Below are 23,378 nucleotides of genomic sequence, written 5' to 3'. Positions count from 1 at the left end.
TTATCTTCTAACTGTATTTGTAATCCAATCTTTGTCCCTTTTCATTCCAGTCATCAACATTTTCTTCTTTCAGTTCGCAATTCCAAATCATAATCCATTTTCGTTCCGATTTCGTGTATCCAATAATGTGTTCATACCAATACCATTCCGCACAAATCCATAATAATTCCGTTCATTCAATCCACAAATATTCGACCTGTATTCTATACTGCTCTATTCCCGATCTGGGCCCATAACCTGTTGGAGATTCCAATTTGTCTCAAGAAATAGAAGCGGTTTACTAGTACATTGAATGACAAGGGGCGAAAGTAAAAAAATTCAACCGTGTGCGAGAGTTGATGCCCGCGCCGAAGGCAAGGGCCTCAATCGCACAGGTTGAATTTTTTTACTTTTGCCCCGAGTCGTTCATACTATTTGTTTTGATACCAACATTGAAAATTGATACGTATCGCAAACATCGCAACAAAATGTTGAAATAAAAAGGCATTTAGCCAGAAAATGCGGGGGTCCAGGGGGCGGCAGCCTCCTGGTATATGAAAAATTTAATAATTTAGCCATCACAACAATAACACACACAAAAATTAAGATATAACTAACAAATCATTCAGTAACAAAAAGTATCAACTTTGTATGCTAATTTCAATAAGAACGCTGGCGCACAGTGTTTTACAATTTTGATCAAAGTATTCTGCATAATATGAGCGGATTTTGTTGACAACTCGACTCATTTCTCTCATTTTCTGTGACGTCAGTCACTTTCGCTGTTCGTTCAGTTGCGTTCGCTCTTCGTTAAGTACTTTCTCCCCGTGGGATGCATTTTTTTACTTTCGCCCCTCATATGCGGGGCGAAAGTATCATTTTTCAATGTTGGTATCAAAAAAAAAATATTGTCTTTATTAATTGACTGACACAAAACGAATGAACAAAAATATTCTTCTGTACCAAAGCTAATGTGATTAGAATAAACAATAGAATTTATACGAATGCTTCAATCGCTAACTAACTTCAACAATTTATAGGGATTTTGCTTCTCATTTTCCTGAGCTTTTATGACAGAATTTACCTTAGTCATTCTACTCGAATTTAGGATTTGACTGTCACTTTTTAATAGTTGAATTTAAAAGAACTCTGTGATGGCCGTGTGTTAAAATTAGAAGTAAAAGCAGAAATTTGTATCAAACACTCGAAAATACGTGAAGCAACAGATTTAGTTATTACGGTCGTCGATTGTAGAACATTGATATTGGATTTAGACAACCATTTAAATCATAGTTATTGTATGGAACCCTGTTGGCTTTAACACTAAATAGACAGGTAAATCATCCTGCATCCTGTCCTTGCACGAATTTTGTTCGACTAGAAATGGCTTTCCACCAAATTCCAACCAATTTTTTAAGTCTTCTCAAACAAACAACGCTTGCAAATGAATGAACATTCTAAGTCCCATATATTACGCCTTCACACGTATACACAACACTTATAGTATGCAAAATTAAGTATTCGCATCAAATATACTAAATAAATGGTAGTTATCGCTCAACATGATTCATCAATTGAACAACTGAAATGTATTATACTCAACTGAAAACTTCAATTTATTTATAATACACATTTTAACACCGCCGACCGTGCCATCAACACCAATTTGGTTCACATAGCACTTTTTCATATAATAAGCGGTACATTATTTTATTACAGCATGTTTGCAAACAAAATTGTTATACATACAGTCGTACGACGGCGTATACTATACGAATTATAATTTTTAATAGTTTGAAGATAACAAGAACATTATTAATAGATGTTTAAATTTAGGGGCCAGCCGACAATGTTTCATTAACAGTTTAAATATAAAATGTGTATGTACAACTATATAACATTTAAGCGGGAATAATATTGGACTTTCACATGCAATGGCTGCAATTAACGTTAATAATTTAGTCGCCATATATAGCTCATTGTTTAGTCGTTAAACGTATAAAGCTACATTTACAGTGGGACGTTAGACTTACCGATTATCTTTATTTCAAGTTTTCGCTCAAGTTAACCGATAATTGCAAGAAATTAATTCGGATTAGCAAGGTTAACGACGAACTCCCAAGTGTAAAAGACAAACAGACAACGTTTGGCTTGAAGTTTTATCGGAAAATTATGTGAAAACATAATTTTCAGGAATAAATTGAACTTTTATGCTAAACCGGGTGACTGGATTTGTTACTCTTCACAATACTCATTGATATGCCGTAGCACGCAAAATGCATTTGAAGTATAATTAAAAGCAAACAATAAAAAGTTGGTTTCAGTTTGGCTTGTTGGAGATTTAATACTTAAAATTTTGTGCGAAAATAAAACAAACTTTTGGCATATTGAGTGCTAATCGTTTACATCTTTGAATTTAAAATTATTGAGCGCAAAGTAAATTTGTAGCAGCTGGTTGGCATTCCTCGATAGATAAATTAAAATATATTTTTGGTAAAACGTTTAGTGGATGCTAAACCACGTAATATCTGATAAAAGAGAATTTTAGTTGAACGCGTTAAAATCAAAGTGAAGGAAAATTGGAATTATGCAAATAAATTAGAAATTTAGTTTTTGACATAGAATGTTATGGGACGAGGGGAAAAAGTCGTGCTCTACAATTCGGCAGTATTTTCAGAAAATAAATGCGAAAAAATGCATAATAGATTACATACGTGCATTTCCATGAACATGCCTTGTCATGGAGTCGCAAGTTGACCAAAACATATGGAAAATGGCAAAATTATGTCATGGAGTCGCAAGTAGAACAAATTATATAGAAAAGGACATAATTAAACAAGTTGTACTATCAATTTCACTATATATAATAGAGGCTTGAGGCAAATCGTTTATTTTGACTGTTGTTGCCGAAAACAATTAAATTTCCGTTTAAAAAAAATACCTAAGATGTAATTCGGTTATACTTGCACATCATTCTCATGTTATTTTGACCTTTAATCGACACTGTTCTAAGTTTGACGTAAGTATTTACATAAATCTGTACTACGTACATACTTACACGAAACATTTATGTTTGTCGCAACCTTTGATAGAATAATTACAGCACCGCCACAGCGGTAAGACCCACGAAAAACCCCCATTTCTTATATGGATTGTCTTTCCAATAAGTTTATAGTTTTCCATTTTTATTTTTTTAATATTTTAGCAGTTATATCACCAGTTATACCATTTCGAGAGAACAATTTATGTTCACTGCATTGCCATACTCGTTAATCGGCATAAAATCGGAACATTGTTTACAAATTAAATAGTTGTTGGTTGGTTTTAACTACGAATTATATATATGAATTGCAACTCGTCTTACGTTGAAAAGTTTTTTCTGTTCATAAAATCACCTGCATTGCTGGCGATATACACATTCACGTTTTCCGTTTTAAATCAAGAACAGTAATGGGCATTTTCTTGAGCAATAAATATTGCAATTTTCCTTTTTGTTTTATCTACAGTTCCGTAATGCCGCCACATAAATACACGAAGATGAAAAAAATGCAATTCACACAAATTCCCGTCTGTCGTTGCGAGTATTTTCTTTGAACTTTTACTTAACTTTAAATATAAATTATGTGAGACGTCGTTTACACGAAAATTAATTTCTTATTAATTAAGAACGAAAAAAATTGTTTGTAGAAAAGTTTTAAATTGCATTCGCCGATGCTCTGCTCAATGCAATTCTAAAAATATTATTTAGTTCATAATCAGAGGAATGAGACAGAAATTCTTTCTACGAATTTCTTATTTCCTCAAACAAACATTCTGTGCAGTGTTAATGAAGCGCGTTATAATCATGATCAATTTTTCATTGGTCACACACTACCCCAGAGATGAGATAACGACGAAGAAACCAGAAAAAAGTGGACCATTTTTACGATAATATTAGCACGCGTGACCGATATTAAATTTAAATTATAATTTCGTTCAGCATTTAATTGAATGTCTTGTCATGTTCCATAAGTTAACATTTTTATACACCTCATTTTGCGTAAATCTTTTATCATATCGAGATGAAATGCGAAATAAAAGAGTGAAATAATTTTTGCAGAAAAATAAATAAATCTCATACGGAAATAGCAGCAATTTTGACACGCAAATTAGATTCATAACAATATTGTATTATTATATGGTGTAAATTATAGCGTACGAAATGTTCATTTCACTTTTATTAATGAACGTAAAACTGGCGGTTTATTTTTTATTTTAAATAAAATTACGAAAATTAAAGATTTTACGATGTGGAATAAAGCCGGTTGGCATGGAACAGCCATCTATTGTGTAGAGTACAATCGATGACAAATATTTACATTTTTACATGCAACTGACCCAATGATAGCAATTATCTGCACTTTGTACTTGTCAATCACGCTTTTTGTGGTATGTTTTATGTGGTGCAGGAATGTGAGGAGTCGTCAAAACTTCTAAAAACTTACTCTTAGTTGCTTTGCCTCACTCGCCAGCTTTAGCTCTCGGCTGGTTCATGGTCTAAAAGTTTACTCACTGATGTGGCTGGGTCCTATTTTGTTTCTATATGAGAAAAATGATCCGGACTATTCGTAGAGCTTAGGCTTTCGGGCTTTAGAGTGGACAAGGTCGACGGATGGATTGGTGGTGTTATGCCGCTGAGAGATGCTAGTTTTTACCGGCTTTTATTTTGATTCCTCGCAAAGACAACGTACACTCGATGAGGGTACATCTCTCTGTATTAATATTCGAGGAATGTATTCCATGTTGTGCAAAGGGACGATATGGTCGCCGTGTCGGGTCGTTGTGCTATTCAGTGGTGTGCCATCGTCTGGACACGCTGTCATTTCGCTTTTTGCACCGAAGGTCCTCGTCTCAAAGGTGGCTCGTCCGTCAGTCTAATTTGGAAGTAAGGGCTTTTGGGCTAAATAGTGGTAAAGTTTGGCGGTTGACCTTTTGGTGGCGCGCTGCTGAGTGACGCTTCTGTCTGGCTCGGCTTTCATATTGGCCCACTGCAGAGAAAGTTTACGTTCGAACGGGCTGGTCTTATAAAATATGAGACTGGACCAGGTCAATATCGAGCGGAATGTAAATCACAGGCTTTATCAATCCCAATGACAAGGACTGTGATTCGGGCGACAATGTTGCCTTACTCGATGTCATTAGTGTAAGGTCTAAGGGGTGAGACACAGCTGTCCTCCCAGTGGCTTTCTAGAATTTACAGTCTAGTGAAACGAGGTTGACGCCAGTCACTCTTTGCTTTCTGCCCTAAGGATTAGCTATCATTTTGGTACCTAATCATAGGGATCAGTTTGCTCGCCTGGAGTGATTCGTTTTGCTTTGCTTGTGAGAATGAGATGATCAATTATTCCCTCAGAAGAGTTTTATTTTGATGTCATTTCGGACCTACGTCCCAATATCCTGACGATGTACACACTTGTTGTTCAGTTGTACAAGTCTCCTGTATCGATGGCACATTTAGAAGACCTCTACGGACTGTTTGCCACCGACTAGCAGTTCTTAGAGCTCCTAAAAGACGAAAAAGGCTATCTCTGCTTAGAACTTGATTTCATCAAGATCACCTTCTCCATAACGGAGTCTCATGTATAGGCTCCAGTGAGAGTTCTTGTTTGTGCCGTTTGTCTGAAGGTACATGTCATATTATACTTAAATGGTCCGTTGCCAATCTGCAACGTTAAAAAACTGAGTGAATTTTGTGCACTCCCTGGCAGACCAACAACGTAACATTATCTCACAAGGTATACCTCAAAACGAAAACAATTTCTCAAACTTTTTCGTCCCAGTTATGTCAACTTTAGTTCGAAATGTGATTTTTGCGAGAACGTTTACAATCAAAAAAATCTTTCGGCTCCTCATCAAAAATCATACGTTTCACTTCATAACCAACTCTAAGTCATTCTATAGCATCTTCTTAATAGTTCAGGATCGAATGAGTGTAAGAAGAGGAGCATAGCTCACCGAGTTTTTGATAGTAAACGTTCCTATTAAAATATTCCAGACTATCAACACCATCATCGCTGTCTGTAAAAAGTTCAGTAAAAAGATTGACAGAGGTGTTGAGAGCCTTGACGATTTTCTGAGTAATTTTTGGACAAAATGTTACAAAATTCTCCATACTAAATCTGCGATCTGTTCGACAAATACACAACACACTGGCACCCTGATCTCAACTCTCTTTGGGTAAACAGTTCGTTTTATGTTCCACATTGCTCCATTTCACTCGACAAAAACGTGAAGAAATTTTCTTTTTCATTAAAAAAAATTCTCTATATTGCGTGATGTAAACAACAGTCTGGTATCAGTTATTATTCTCTGTGAATTCTTTTCTTGTACAACCGTACAATCTTACACCCATGTTGAAATGAATAAAAAAAAGATCGTGCACAGATAGAGATATAAAGCTTAAATAAAACAAAATATTGCCACCCGTACCGTTCACTGAAAAACCGCATCACCTTCTCGAAATAATAATAAACAACTGTTTTATGATTTTATGTGTAAAAGGAACAATAAATTCAATTTATTGCACTATGCATTCCTTTATGACATCATTCTATGTGAAAACAAAAACAAAACAGAAGCTCCGAGTCGCAAATTAACGTCGGCGAATCACATTTTCATAGCGTAACATATGACTTCAATTATGCAAGGTGTGACCATTGTGTATATAGAAAAAAATCTGCGTAATGTGCCGTTGATTTTGTATTGTATATATATCGCCACCTCGTTATTTTCACGCCAGGGAATTTTCTTTTGAAAATACAAATCGTATTTTCTCATTTTTACATGCTTAATGCCATAACGTATGCGAATACGCTAACAGATTTTGTTTGGATGTTCGAATGTAAATTATTTTGATTTATTGTGTAGCACAATCTTATCGTATCAAAATGACGAAACATTTTTCGATTTCATATTTTGCTAGATCGTTTGAGAACTAACAATTCTGTAACCGTTGTCACCATTAAATCGACATTAATGTTTTCAGCTTTAGTGTTAAAATCTTATTCATAATAATGGGTAATGGGATAATAACAAATATATTTAGCAACCTTCCTGTCATACACGCATTTGGGGGGTGAAATAATCATTTGCATGGTTTAACACTGTGCCATATGTGGCGAGTTAACGCATGCCGAATATATTATTATAATGAAAGAGATAACTCACAATTTTTCTCTTAATCTGACAATTTTTCAGCGTTAAGAAAAGTGTCAAGGAAAGAAAATTTTTGTCACGCTTAAACAAAAATAAATAAATTAATCGCCGAGAAAGTCAATTTTATACGAAAAACTCTTTTTTCGTATGCATAGGGAATAAAAAATAATCGGAATGTTAGTGGAAATAGTGGAAGCTAAATACTTTGTCGTCCATGTGACCTTTTTATCTCTATAAAAAGGTATAATCTTACAATCTTTTCGCTCTCTTTTGCCTAGCACGTAATTGAAATTGATTTTCTTCACTTATTTTCAGATGCCTTAAATTGTTTACGACTTTCTGTTGTTTAGGAAAGTTTCCATTTCCCATAATAGAGACACAATAGCCTGTCAACGAATTAGTCATTTTTCTGTTGAATTTTTTTTGGTTTGTTCATTTGTTTCTGTTAATTAAAAGAGAAACCACTAACACAAATTTTCTCCATAGAATTGGATTCTAAACTCTGAAAAGTTAAATGGTTTAATTGCAAACTTTGTTATTTAATTTGCAGCTTAGCTTGCTCTTGTTAAATATCAAATGGGGTCACTGAGAAAAAAAATTCTTAGAAAGCTATAAATTATGCCTTTTATACGAACAAAAACAAAGGATTTATGGGAACAGAATTCTTATGAGATTTGTAATAGTTATTTGTGTATCTGTTTTGGACGATTGTTTTTAGGCAATTTCGCTTGTTACATGCGAAAGAGCCTAAAAACAATCGCCCAAAACAGATACTCAAAAAATTTTTCATGTAAGGGGTCGAAAACCTGAGAAAAATATCGAAACTCCCTCATTTTCGGCCCCGACACATGAAAATATTAATTACATTTGTGATAAGAATTAACCTTTTATGCCACTCAGTATCATAATGTGCAAAATTTGCAAACTTCAGATGCCTCTGTGACATAAAACGTTGTATACAACTCGATGCAAAGTGTTCTATTAGGCTCACGATGTACTTACACACACTTACACATCTACAGCCTAATAAAGTGCTTTGCAACTCGGTTGCATAAATTACTATTATAAACGGCAAGCTTTACTTTTTTTACAAATTACAGTGGAAAACTTATTTAATTTTGACAATGAAACTTCTAAATCGAACTATTATATCTAGGTATGTCGCAAACTATGAATGAAGCTCAATTACAACAAAAATCATTTTCACTTAGTCTTATGTGGTCGTATAAAAAAAAAACTTAAAATCCAACAATAAATTTATTTTATTGTCTGCCACATGCGAAAGTTGAGCATTACATAGCAATTAGTCGCTGCTAAAATGAACCCATTACATGAAGAATATTTTTGGTTCATTTTACGTGAATTCATTTGTAATAGTCAATTTCCGCGTGGGCAGGCAACAAATCAGAATTTTTATTTAAACTTTAGTTTAGTTCATTTAGTAAATTTGGGGAATTTCTTGAGCCCTTTTAAATATTTTATTGCCTATCCACCCGGAATATTGTTGTTACACGTACATTTCCCACCCGCGGAAAGCGGTCGTTACATGTGGGAACTTTTTCATTACATCACAAGTGAAGGAATAGTCATATGAAAATTCATTACATATCAGGAGATTTTCATTACATATTCAGCAGAATTTCATTACTTATCAGCAAAAATATATCACATGACATATCTTTAGCACTGAAATCGAAATAATGACTCGCGATGTTATTTTAGTTTTAATATCACAAGCTTTGTCACTTTGTCACCAATCTAAGCAAATTCATTAAAAACTCTAAAAAAAAACACAAAAATAAGTGACGTCCATTTTGTCTATAGCCATAATTTCAACCTCGACAAACACTTATGGCCAAACAATTTTAATTTTTGCATTTTTCACTTATTTCCAAAAACAATCAGAACTTTTGTCTTTATTATGTATTCACTTCACTTCACAGCAAAATTTATTGTAACCAAAATCGACAAATATTACGCAAAATATGAATCTAGCACTTCACAAAAACAAAACAGTCGAAGTAGTTTGTCGACATGTCATCAAAACAGTAGTGTTGCCAGTGATGCTTTCGGGATTAATGTTATGAAGAAGTGTGAGCCGATTTCAAGAGCAGACTAGATTCGTTTATAAACGTATCAATGCAACAACAGATTGTTTTGTAAGTTTTGTGATATCGGTATTTTTTATGTTTATGATTAGTCTGGTAGTGAATGAAATAGCGCGACATATATGTTGTGAAATTATTCATTAATTTAGAATAATCTTTTGGTATTCAAGAAGAAGAGTCTTCTTGAACACTTTTGGTTTTGAACTGTCAGGTCCTTGGGTGGAAAAATGTACTCGTAACAACAATATTCCGGGTGAATAGGCAATAAAACAGCATACATTGGATGCTGCTTGGTAGTTCATTACACTTGGAATCAATTTTGTGAACTCGCGAACTCACTCGTGTGGTTTTAAGCAACTCGCTTTGGAAACGGTTATTTTGACTCGCCTTCGGCTCGGATATGCAAACTCTACACTTGTCAAAATAACCGTTTCCAAAGCGAGTTGCTTAAAACCATACTTGTGAGTTCGGCTCGTATCACAAAATTGTTCCCTCATGTAACGAACTACCTCCGCAGCATCCAATGTAATCTACTATTACGTGTAAGAATCGTGAGAACGCCCTTTGTAATACAAACTGACTCTTGTGTTTTCGAGCAACTTACTTGTCGGAAAGACAATTTCCGAACCTTGTTGCTCACAAAACACGCTTTTGAGTTTGATTTTATCACACAATTGTTACCTTATGAAATACTTTCGCAGCATCCAATGTAATATACTATTATACCAATGAGAAGTCTGAATTTACCCCGATTCAAATTTGCGTTAGCTTTTTGTACAGTTAATCCGATTCAATTATATTCAGATATTTCGGTCGTCTATCATTTTTAACATTTCATATATAAAATGCAAAAGTGAGCCCACAAAAACGCGGCCGTTAATCCAATAAGCTCATGAATGTTTAATTTTTGTATTTAATATAAAAAAAGTGATAATCAATTCACTGCATCAATAAATTTTGTAGCTAAACAAAAATGAAATGTAATTAATTTTCCTTTTCTTTACAGTGTTGGAAACAAATAATTCAGAAAAAAGAAATCCAACGTCTACGACTGGCGTATGGCGATATATACTTGGTAATTTAAAACAAAAATGAGCTGCGTATAAGGAAAACTTGAGTATATATAATTCGTGCTTGATATAATTAACTCAAAATCTCAAAATGCAAAAGCTATTAAAATTGACATCCAATAACAAAGTTATACAAAAAAACGTTTACTAATTAAAGAAACATTTATTTATTATATTTATATTTATTTCAATTTATTACCGTTGCCGTTACGCGTATCTCAAACCAAATATGCCGCTAATTTACCAATATTGTGTTATTATGAAGTCAATTTATTATGATCGCTTTAATGGAAAAGCAATGAAAATAAATCGTTTTATATGAAAACAAATTGAGTGTTCCTTTTGTTTAGCAATTAATTTTCGTTTTGAATATTATCAAATTGGGATACTCACAATAATGCACAACTAACTAATTGAAATTATTGAATCGAACAAAAAAAAAAAGAATCGCCCAATCATCATAGCAGAACTAGGTGCGTAAAATCATGCAAACATTTCGCGATTATTCTGCACAAGTGTTATACCATCACAAGTGCTATCAATGAATGTGCATCATATTGAAAAAATTCAAATGTTAATTAACTGAATGTGTAATTAAACAAAGCAGTGCCACAAATTTAAAAAATGTTGTATTAAGTGCACTAAAATGCATTGACTCAATGCAATTGGTATGGCATATTGTGCTACGAAAAATATTTCAACGCAAGGACTTTCAGTCCTAGTTTTCGTGTTGCATATTTATTTGGTTTACTGTGTGTCGACAACCATACCGTCAGCAATCTCAGATGATGTAGTCATCCGTGAATCGGTTGTCATACCATCATCGGTGAATTCGGAACAAGAGGCCAGGGAATTGTACGATCAGGCATTGAAGCAATATGGATCGTATGGATCATTTGCCAGAAATATTTGCTCGACGTGGGAGAGACGAGGATGTCAATGTTCGGGTGGGGTTGAAGAACTGGCACTGTCCTGCCGCAGTGTTGGCTTTGAAGAGATTCCATTGGATTTACCGGCGGAGATAGTTAAATTGTGAGTATTGCATGCGTTGGGGGCTTGTACGCTTTTAGAAAGAAAATTTATTTACTGAACCATCTATTCCACGAAAAATTACAGAAAATTATTAAAAAATTGAGTACATTGAGAGAGAAAAGCTCACATTTTTAGTTACCGTCTAAACACGTACATAGAAAAAGGTCCTAGCTTGTTGGTTAAGCTGAAGGACAAAATGATGCCAGTTGCAAATTTCGAATACATTTAATTAATAAACTTCGCAAAAGATCGCTAGTAGTTCTCGCATTTATTAAAACAATATTTTTAATCGTTCATCTCTTTCCGGAGAAAACGTTGCCGCTGTTTGCTTTGAAAAGTCCGATTATTCTTCAACAAAAGAGGAAGAAGTTATCGAAACTTTTCGCGTCTTGTTTATTTCGACTTTGTTTTTTTGCACAACGAACAAAGCTGCAACCTTGCAACCAAATTATAACTGGCATACAGTTCAAACATTTAGTTCGTCTACTTATCATGCTTCGAATGTTATGATACGGACGGACGATGCAATGTGTTTGTTTTTCCAATAAAATTTCAATTCACAGCGACAACTTGAAAGCCACAAATTTAATCTGCTTTTTCTATTTGGGATATTTCTTTTAATAATATAAGCAAAAGCACAACTGTTCGCGCTTTATATTCCATTTTTCGTTTATCGTTATTAGCTGAAACGAAGCAATATAGACGACGCGGTATAAAGATATAAAAAAATGAAAATGGTCTTGTGGCTTATTATCATCAATTCAAAACATCATAATGAGAAATGTGTGGGTAGAAGCAATCAGGGGAGGTATACATAACATATTATACGCTTCACACATTTTCCACATTTTTTTTTCATCTTTTACATTTTTTCTTGTTAATTAATTCCAATAAAATTAAAGGGATAAAGGTCATGCTTTCATATAAAAACACTGATTTTCAGCATTTGTTTGCAGCAAATAAAGTGAATAATAAAAATTCAATTTTTCGGTTTTGGCAGATGAAGTCAATTTTTTGCGTTATACCTTGATAATAAGTTCTGCAAAGAGGCTAGCTGTGTGTTTTATGTCAGCCATATCTTTTGATGGATTCACAGATAATATTAAGCTGTTTTCGCAAGTTTATGTTTGATCGTAAAATGTAGACAATCGTCATACTCATTCTCCCCTAACCGAAAAAAAAATATTTATTTTCGTTTCAAAGTTTCGGTGAAACTAAACGCTCAACGCTTTTTCTTATGTACATGAAGATATTCGTCAAAGGTTTTTGGGTAAACAAATTTTGAGATATTGTATGTGTCTTCTGTCGAAAAAGTCAATGTGTTGCAATAACCATCTGACTCTTTCAGTGTTTATGGCACAGCTATGCATACATATTATCGTCGCCAGTGCCATTTATGCAATTTTCGTATTTTCGTAAGTTGTTGACTTCGAGCGAAAAATACTTTTTCGAAACATTTAATTTATAAAATGGTTTTTTCTTCTCTTCAACGAATCCGTTTAGTTGTCCTTCCTGCGTATAACTTATCAAAACAAATAAAAATTATTAAAAAAAAACTATTTGTCAATTGGACAAGCACTTTCCCAAATTTATTTTCGTTTTAGTATATAGATACGTTTAAGATATAAAAGTAAATCAATGGTCCATTCAGACTACTTAAAGTCAACCATTTTTGAACATAAAGAAAAAGATTTGGCATCCACTCTTTTTTAAGCAAAAAAAAATAAAAATAAAACGAAGGGAGCTTCAAAATCCATAAGAAATAAATTTTATGATTCATAATAACCTCCCTAACCTTAAGGCAACTTTACCAATGCGAAAAGTGCCCATTCCGTTGAGTATCATGATAATTCGTGGTCAACAAAACCATTCAGAAATATCTTTACAGCATGAGCTGAGCATTAAATACCAAAAATTAGTTTAAAACTCTTTTGCCGATGTACCAAAATGAAACCGAACAGATAAAATTTAATGTTTATGGCTTTGTTTACGTAAAGTTTTCCTATTCAATTGCCCAATCAAAGAACATTTTCGTACCGAGCTTTCATAATATTTTTCCCTCTACTCTTTTTCTTCACAGCTCACCAACTATAAAATTGATATTTTAAACAGATTTTTCTGATAAAGAAACAATTTAGAGTTTCGTTGATGTCTTTTTGCGGTTGGTGTAACGCAAAAACCAATTCCACTAAAAATTATTATCGTATACTATTTTGACTCTTGTATTTGGTGTAGAGATGTTTCATTAGAACAGATAGCGCACAGTCGATCTCTGTACAACTTTGTGTGTAGATTTATTCCATTTTATAATGTGAGAAGTTGGAAATGGTGAAAATCCACTGCACTAAGCATGAATTTAATGTAATGATCTTTTGGAAATCTTTCTTCAGAATAAAAGTTAAAATAAACTGTACGTACATGCAGCACTACTACACTGTTGTATAGCTTATGATCGGCATGTGTGTAATACATGCAATAGTTTGATATTCGCTTTATGATGCGTTGAAATACATACCAATTTCAGATTTGATGTGGTAATGTGCTATTCAATTTAATAGTTATGTTTAGAGTTGTTTGAATTATAAATAAGCCAGCCATAATTGCTGTTATGTACTCGTACTTCGTTAGGTTTAATGTCGATAAAAATTTGATTTGAAATAGATCATCAAAATTAATCGCTGAAAGGAAATTGTGTGTTTGGTTTGTGTGATGTGGCACATTACTTTTTGTTTTAAACATAATTTCAACAAAGATCGTTTAACAATTAGTATGTGAACCTTTGATGATTCCGAACAGTTCCATTTACACGTTTTTCAGAGCAGAAGGAGTCTACATTTATAGTAATTTCGTTACATGAGGGTCTTGACGGAGACCATTAATTGAATACGATATACGTGTAGCGTACTGTGACTAGTCTACTTTACAACACAGATATTTTCTCTATTTCAAATTACAATTTTGTCACTGATGGCGAACTGCGATTTATTTCTGAGTTTATGCCAACGACAAAGAAGTTCTTGATTTCTGACAAGTGTTCCATTATAAGCGTTGAAAATAATGAAGTAAAAGATTTTGAATCAAACGTCACAATCAAACGAAACATTGAAAGTAAGTTCAGTTAAAATTTGTATGCAATTCCTTTCATTTTGACGTGGGACCCAGAAATTAGTTAAAATTAACTGGTTAGAAATTGCTCTGTGAAGCATCTATTGGTTTAGTTATATGATACATATTTATGCCAAATATTCGTTTGGAAGATGTACCACAAAGAACTGATTTACCCGAAACTAGTTTCATTTTTCCGTGTAAGGCTAAGAATACAGTCTGCGGAGAAAAGAAATTTTGACAGAAAATATATGGGCTGTCTATCAACACTTCACTGAAAGAAGTGACAGAAAGTCCATACATTTTCTTTAAAAAAAATATTTCGTGTCCGCCCAGCGGGCTATAGTTAACTTGAAAGTGATGGTATTGTACACACTGAGGAAAAGTTTACTACCTTAATAAACTGAAATCTTTTATGGTAGTGAAAACATATCATTTCGCGTGTTGAAAGTATAGGTCTCTTTATTTTGCTATATTCATTAATGGTTTTCTTACTTCTTTCCGAGCAGTATTAGCGACGTCATTTTTTGATCAATGGTCTGTCTAGCATTGAAGCTGCCTATGGCATAAGTCTAATAGAAGGCTGAGGGGGAAACCACTATTTTGTGATTAACATGGTTAAATAGAAATATAAGTTTTGTGAATCCAAACAGTTAATCGGTGATTAGCATTGATTAACCGCTATATTTCACGTTTATTTGTAGTTTTGCAACGATTCCCTAGGTCAAATGCTGTTTAATCACCAATTCATCATCATGTTAATCACTGGTTAATCAAGTTAATCATGTTAATCACATCAATAAAAAAGAGTAGTTTCCCCCTCGTAGAAGGCTGAAGAAATGTGTGTTGCTATTATTTGATGAAAGTCGACCGACTGTTTAGCCTCTGAGCTTCGGTGCTAGAGAGAGCATTGGTATAACACATTTTTCGAAAGTTGATAGACAAATTTTCATTAAAATTTTTCGCATTATAGGTGTCTTATAATACACTCTACGTGAATCCTACAAGCTACCAACAACATTTACTGACACGTCTGACAGTAATAGTAAAACAATTTCTTAATTTCGTTTTGCCAAACACAACCAAATTGTCTCTCTCATTTTATTGAATTTCTTTTTCACCATTCAACAAATCATCATCCATCGGACACGCAATATGGTGACAAAATTATAATATCAAAATAAAAAACGCACCAATTTCTTGTTTGAAATCCATAAAAAAAACGAGAGACGAAAAATGTTCCTTGAACTTGATATATTAACAGCATATTGTATTATCCGCAAAGCTGTCGCACTGATCCACCTAAGATTATCCATGACATTGTTATACAGAACTTTTTCATATTTCATTTTTTTTTTCTCACTCCGTTCTTCTGTTTTCAGAGATCTTGGTGACAACAATATAACATATTTGCCAAGTAAATCATTCGATACGGTTCCACATTTAGAAGAATTGTAAGTACCATTCAAATTGTATGTTATGTATATATCTAGATGCTTATAAGCTTCATGGTAACAAAATTTACATATGGAATAAGTTATCGTAGAAATTATATTCGGGATATATGGTAAGCTCAGATTGTATTAATGGTATCGTTCGGTTATAGATAGAGTGACTAAAACTACTTTTAAATTGCATTCTAACTACGTGTTTAGATTAATTAAATTCATGCAACGATATTCATGTATGTTAACGTTATATGGGTATAAGTGTTAGGTGGTGCTAAGTCATATTATGACTGGTAACAGAATGAGATCGTAAATTATGAAAGATTTTAATTTATTTAGATTGCATAATTTTCGAATTAATTCACACAAAATAATTTATGCATTGGAACTATATCTGAATATTAACAGAGGTTTTCTGAAGTAAACGATGAAGAAAGAAAAAGATCGTAATGCTTCTAATGTTACAATGGAAAATGAATTATTGGTTGGAAGTGACTCGAAGGACTTCTATCTAGAATTTACCAGCAGCTTGATATATTTACTATGTCTTCTTATTATGCAACATAAAACCAGCTACAGTTGTGGTATATATCGATTGACTTACTTAACTTACTCACATGAATGACTAACGACCTATTTATTTAGCAATCTTGAAATGTGATACAATTCCTGTGAGTCGCATACCACCACCATAATATTCCACACACCAGTTCACGCTTACGTAAAGCCGAATAAATATTATTTCATCGGATCAGAGACATTATTTGCAATGACACGAACTAATATAGTCTCACCCGGTATAACACCATAATAATACACAACAATATCACAACCAGCTTATAATATCAAGGAATACGAAAATATCAAGATAATTGACTTGTACATATAATGACGGTCAATTCGGTGGAGTTGTTGATGTGGTTTTCGCCTTCGTATTTATATTCTCTTTTGGATAACGAATGGAAATAACAACAATAACATCATGAGGTTGCTTCGACACACCACCTTCACCGCATATACATTTATGATGTACAACATATACCCATTGTACCGTATCGAATATGAATATGATAAAATGTTAACCTTTTGATATCAATTATTCAAAATATCGGGCAATTCGTTTTTATTTTCATATCATGTTTTACACACTGTGTGGCGGCGGTTGTGTATGCAATGTGTATGTTCTTCGGTTGAATAAAATTTATTGTATCAAGTTTTGCATTGAATATTTTAGTTAAGTGAGATAGAAAACCGAAAACTCATTGAGATCACATGTGTAGGTAGATGGCGAAGGATAGCAATTTTGTACGAATTTTTGATACGCAGTTTTTATCGCTACAATCAAAGGGTATTTGTTCTGAATTTAGATTAGTCATACCATTCGATTATCTTAGGATGAATAGAAGTAATAAGAGTCTTTTGATGTCAGAAAACAAAAATCCATCAGTAGAAGCTTTAATCAACTGACATTAAAAAGAAAATAACGAAATGGATGTTTGAGTGGCATGTACTGACCAGTTACACTAATGCATAACTTTGCAACATGTCCAGTAAAATTAATTTCAAATTAATTCAATGACAAAATTGAAAATAATGAATTATCCATCCTGGTATGTTTCACTAAAATTATATATGAATGATAGAGTGAGCGCATCAAATACGGATAGCATTCCCTGAAGATTTTTCACATTTGAATGTAATTTTATAGCTGATTATGAGAAGTATTTGAGTGCAAAAAAGTCATGAGTGGTGAGACAAGCTGACCGTTTTTAAAAGCCCAGAAAAAAACATTAATATTATGAATAGAAAGTAGAGCATTGCAGCTTGAAACGAAATTAAATAGACACTACTGCTAACCTCCTTTTTGCACATTAGTATTGAGTGCTTGACGAGGAAGTAATTCGGGTAATTCGGGCTCTACGAGTAGAGCGACCTCGATACAAAATCTCTGTCGTTAACAGTCCTCGCTGTGGATCAATCTTGGCATGTTTGAAGACTTTTTAAAGCTACCAGTAGGGTAAAGCAGCAGTCAAAGTTCATCGAGGCTAGCAAAAAGGACTTCTCTGAAATGTACCAAGAAACTTACTTTAAAAAAATTTTTAAAGGGTACTTCTGGGTGTTATTACCGCCATCTGAGCCTCATCGACGTCTTGAGGGTTTTAATACGGCCTCTGGGGGAAGGGTCATGTCATAATGAAAAGAATTTTAAAAAGGGAAACATTTATTTTGATGCGATGTCCTTTCTAGTATTTTAATTTTAACTCATTAGATGCTCAGGAAATAGTGGACATGGTGAATATTTGGCTCACTTACTCTATAACTAACCAACAAATTAATTCTAATAATTGAAAAACATTTCAATATTCTGCTGTTAATTTGAATAATGTGAACTAAAATGCATTTCAATTAACAAAATGCAAATTTCAGAGTTTGGTTACCGTTTCTAAATCAGAATAACTTATTATTGGATTTCATGGGAGGAGGATGAGAACTCATCCTCTTCATACGGATGTTTCTTTGCGGCATTCATTATTGTGTAGTCATTGTAGTCCAACGTTCAAAACATCAAATCAAATTACAAAGTTAAAAGAATCAACACGAGATTTGAATACAAAAACTCAAATAAATTACCGTAAACTTCCAACAAAAAATAAGACGACGTAAAACGACGTAAGATTTGCAATCTTTATTCCATTTATGTCTACAAGACACATGACACAATCTGCATCCAACACTACATCCCAAGATCTCGTTGCACCAAAACCGGAATACATTATGTTCTGATGACAATAATAAATCCCACATCCCATTCATTTGTTCCGATAAATGTTGCTTCAACAACTGAACATTTTCCCCAACATCTTCAATAAATAAATAGCTGAACCATCCTGGCAATGCCTCGTGATTTATTTAATCGAAAGCATTTTCATTTTTCAGAGTACTATCAGACAATACAATATCGAAAATTGATTCAGAAGCATTTATTGGTTTGCACAAGTTGAAACGTTTATCGTTGCACAATTGCGGCCTTACTGTAGTCCCTGGAGAAGCATTAAAACGAATACGTGGTCTGACTACATTGTAAGTAAAATATTATCTGAATACTCTAATGTTGTATATGTTTCGTGTATCGTTCATTATATACTGCGTTACAGTCGTTACAAGAACTCCAGCAATTGTTTAATTAAATTATTGAAATTCTTTTATTGAAGTTTGGTGATTAATTTCGAAATGAAAAACAAAAACGTTTTCTTCATTTGTAATTTTTGGCATTTCATTCTTTTTACATACATCATTGTTCGACCTCTACATTCTTGTGTTTGTTTTGTGACAAAAAATTTACATTAATTATTCAGATAATGTAAAAACAATAATTTAAATTTCATAAAAATTAATTGAAAACTGAAAAAAATAATAAAAACAAATAGACAACTAAATGGCAATGCAATTATGGAATTGGATGGAATTGCTTTTGAGCATCTGAAAAATCTTCGTACACTTCGCCTTGAAGGGAATATGTTGCAAAAAATTCCAACCGATGCACTCATTGGTCTCGCATCATCACTTGAAGCTATGTGAGTCTTGGCATATTAGAAAATAAAAAAAAACAGAAAGAAGAAAAATAAATATGTCATGGATGGCTGTATTATAATGTTATATATTTGCTGGCATTTACATTTTCCCTCTACAAAAGAAAAACCACCCCACAATGTACAAAAAAACATTTAATTTAACCGGAATGCATTCCAAGAAAATTGTTCTTTTATTTTGGTTTTTTATTTAGAAAAGAATAGCAGAAGTTCAGTTTATGTGCATTTGATAACGAGTGTAATAGATTTCGATGGTAAGTCGGTACATTGTAAAGAGTACTTGACTTGATATACAACCTTTGAGTATATGTAGCGTGCAAAAACCATTTTTATCTGTTTGACTTATTACGTTCCCTTTAAGTTCACTTACGTTAGTTCATGGGAACAAATAGGGAACACGATTATATTTGAAAAATAACAATGGTTCAAAACTGATACAAAATTTAATGCAAAGGATTTTACAACTTTTTATTGGTTTTGGCATCATCCAGGTGAATCGAACCTATTTCAGGCTAACATTCTCCAATCGACTTCCAACATACTCTGGTAAATTCTTAAATTTTTTGAAATAAGCGTGAAAATAGTCATTTTTTCACCTCACCTGAAACTTCGGGAGCCTTTGTTGTGAAAAGCGTTGTGTTGACCTCGGGAGAAAAGTGGAAAATTTCATTTCCTCTCACAACACCCTCTAAATCAAATTTTCAACTTTTTTTTTACCCTCTTTGAAGAGAAGGATCAAGTGCTATGCATCCTAACACTTTTCTGTTTGACCAACTTCAGGATGGGAAAATCTAATCTTTCTTAGTGATTGTTAGGTCGACGATTATAATATCCGCTAAAAGGAAAAGTTTCGCATGAGCGAAACAGGAGCTACTTTCCGGTACAATTTATTTAATTGGCGAAATATGAAATATGAACGAAATTTCATTCCTCACGTATACATCGTTGCTCCATCTGAAACTACAACATCGAAATTAGCCCCCAAAAGACAATGCTTCTGCTTGCACAAATTGAATTATTTAAAAGCAGCCAAGTTTATATTTACTCGAGGCGAAGCAGAAATCCCGCATCGAAATAACAATCCTCCGATCCAATACAATATCGTCGAATGCACTTTGGTAAAACGAAAAGAAAATTTAATATCGACAAGATTAAGGCCTTAAAAGACTGAAACTTATACAAAACCATTGCCCGATCGATATCTGATAAATACATAAAACGAAACATCAATTTCGGTTTCATTCTGGAGAAGAAAAAAACATATCGTGTATCCGTTTGACCCCATTTTAAATCTCATAAAAAGAAAACTAAGAACGGAATCTGTGTGGATGTGTGTTTGCTGTGCATGAACTGAACTTTGTCCAAATTACTTTTAGATGCAGAACATGACGCCAATAATACGATTTCCCTGCATTTATATTTAAATGTTTGATTGTTGTTTATCGTGTTGTTTATTAAGAAAATAATCGTAAACATAACGTTTCCATTGATTACAATAATTTCAATAACCCAAGACTCACCACCAAACTAATTTTATTTTATTGAGAGAAACGAAAAACCCCTTTAGCTATACCAATTTTCAAACAATTTTCCACAAATGATTTTGTGGAACAATTGCATTTTCATTATCGCTTTTTTATATTATTTTATTTAACATCAGATCCAGACTTTCCTTTTATAACATTAGTGATAGTTGCATTATTGTACGTTGTTATCCTCGTATGCATATTACCCTCCTCGTTTATAACTTTTTTTTGTTTAATTTATTTTGCTAAACTTACTGACAGCAGCAAATTCATTGAAAAATCGAAATTAATTTTCAATCATTAAAGCAAATCTTTTACCTTGCAGAAACTTGGGATCGAATCACTTATTTAGTATAAACGAAGGAGATTTTCCGTTAATGGAAAATTTACATTACTTGTAAGTGTTGAGTAGGCGAGGAGTGTTTGTCTCCTTTCGAAAGAAATTTCTTCTTTACAATTTACATTTTGCTTTCATTTTCATATAATTTCCATTTTTTTTATCTCTCTCCACCCAGATTGCTCAAACGTAATCGTATATCAAACATAGCCACAGGATCAATTGGAAATTTAACAAAGCTGAAAGTATTGTAAGTGATTGACGTTGATTTATTTTTATTTTGAATGGAATGGAAGAAAAAAGTGAAGAAATATCAATGGGGTTGTTTATCGTGTTATAATACTTGATTTGAATATATCCATCATCACTTTTACCACTTCTTTTTCTTCTCCTTTTTTTCGCAGAGATCTCGACGATAATGTCTTAAGTGCTATGCCAACGGGCCTAGACCAATTAACGCATCTTCAAGAATTGTAAGAGAAATTTATTTTGGATAAAAATCACATTTCTCCGTTCAATTTATTTCTATCCGTACGCAGATTCCTTTCCGGTAATAAAATTCGCTGGATATCGAAAGATGATTTACCGAGTAGTATTACAACGTTAGAATTGAAAGCCAATCCATTGGTTGGTATTAAAACTGGTGCATTACAGAATATGCCACGTCTTAGAAAATTGTAGGTATAAAATTACTTATCGTTTCGAATCGGTAGTAATTTAACCGAAAATTGTGCTTTTCTACCCATTTCAATTAAAAAAAATTGTACAGAGTATTATCGGAAGCACGTAATTTAAAGGACGTACCGTCGCTGGAGGGCTGTGTATCGTTGGAGACACTTCGAATGGATCGGGCGAGTTTGTCAAGTGTTCCCAGCGATCTTTGCTTAAATTCACCGAGATTGAAAAGCTTGTGAGTTTTAACTTTACCATATTTTACATGCAAGTGCTATTTACCCACTGTTCGAAGACCCACTTTATAATACTTTAGCTATATTCGCGCCTTGTGCGAATAGTCGATTTTTGTGTGAATTATTACAGAGATAGTCTCTTCTTCGCTATTTGAACATTTAAAAAAATAGTATTTTGTTAAGGTCGAACGAAACGCTTAGGAAGTGTCCATAAACGATACCCACTTTGTTCAATTGTGCCATCTTTAATAACTCCAGAACAAGGCATTTTTATGAAGCGAAATTTATGAGCCGAAGTAGTACTGGCACAATGTGCCAATAGTATTTTCGTGTTTTAAATGTAATAGGGAATATACGATTTTTTGACTGCAACAGTTATACTATAGGCAATGAAAGGTATCATTATAATAAAATACTGAAATAGTGAAAATACGGATTACGTATAAAGGTATACGTCGAGGTGAAACCATAGACCAGTATCTAACTTAAATGTGTTTCATTTCCTGCACTAGATTTTATAAGAATCAAAATTTTTCGTTTTACGAGCTATACGTAAGGGTGGAGCGGACAACATATTTTAAATATCAAAATTATTGTGTTTACTGAATAGTGACACATTCAATTGACGCTTTTTCTGTATCTGACCTGTACTTCAAGTATAAGTGGTACTCTAAAAAAGATTGGGAAACTTTTTCATACAAAATGGTACTCTATTTGGCAGCTGTCATTAAAGGCACTTTTGCTTGAAGTGCGTTGATCTGACATGCATTTGTCCTTCCTGAATTTAAATTTTGAAACGAAGGCAGATCAAAAAAAAAAATAGGACAGGCCTGATATTGTCTTCTAATATTGTAATTGACGGTTTTTTTAAAACTATTTTCAAACGGCAAATGCATGACCAATCGATCTATTCTCTTAACCATATTTCATACAAATCTTCTACTTCCGTAGTTTCAACATAATTTTTATTGTTCCAATAAATAAGCTAGAAAGTCACTAGACACTCATTTCTGTCGCTGTTGTCGATAACAGATGACTAATTCTAAGAAGTTTATTTTTTTTATTGGCATAACACCAATGC

The 23,378-nt window shown here is 33.3% G+C and overlaps 1 protein-coding gene across 2 annotated transcripts in view; it reads left to right on the top strand.

Annotated features, from left to right (window-relative positions):
• The window catches only part of LOC119076253 (lutropin-choriogonadotropic hormone receptor), a 50,792-nt gene that overhangs the window by 21,833 nt on the left and 5,581 nt on the right, over window positions 1–23,378 (top strand). Inside the window, exons 2-10 of one of the 2 annotated variants that reach the window (XM_037182920.1) lie at window positions 10,288–11,383; window positions 15,871–15,942; window positions 18,874–19,017; window positions 19,365–19,511; window positions 21,378–21,449; window positions 21,568–21,639; window positions 21,794–21,862; window positions 21,929–22,066; window positions 22,159–22,299. In XM_037182920.1, the coding sequence (XP_037038815.1) occupies window positions 11,022–11,383; window positions 15,871–15,942; window positions 18,874–19,017; window positions 19,365–19,511; window positions 21,378–21,449; window positions 21,568–21,639; window positions 21,794–21,862; window positions 21,929–22,066; window positions 22,159–22,299 (1,217 nt within the window). In that variant the 5' untranslated portion in view covers window positions 10,288–11,021. The remainder of the gene's footprint in view (window positions 1–10,287; window positions 11,384–15,870; window positions 15,943–18,873; window positions 19,018–19,364; window positions 19,512–21,377; window positions 21,450–21,567; window positions 21,640–21,793; window positions 21,863–21,928; window positions 22,067–22,158; window positions 22,300–23,378) is intronic. The other variant, XM_037182921.1, reaches the window with a different exon arrangement.

The sequence above is a fragment of the Bradysia coprophila genome, unplaced genomic scaffold, assembly GCF_014529535.1.
Source record: "Bradysia coprophila strain Holo2 unplaced genomic scaffold, BU_Bcop_v1 contig_232, whole genome shotgun sequence".
Taxonomy (NCBI): domain Eukaryota; kingdom Metazoa; phylum Arthropoda; class Insecta; order Diptera; family Sciaridae; genus Bradysia; species Bradysia coprophila.
Note: the sequence above shows the minus strand (reverse complement) of the source record. Positions and strands in the feature narration are given on the sequence as shown.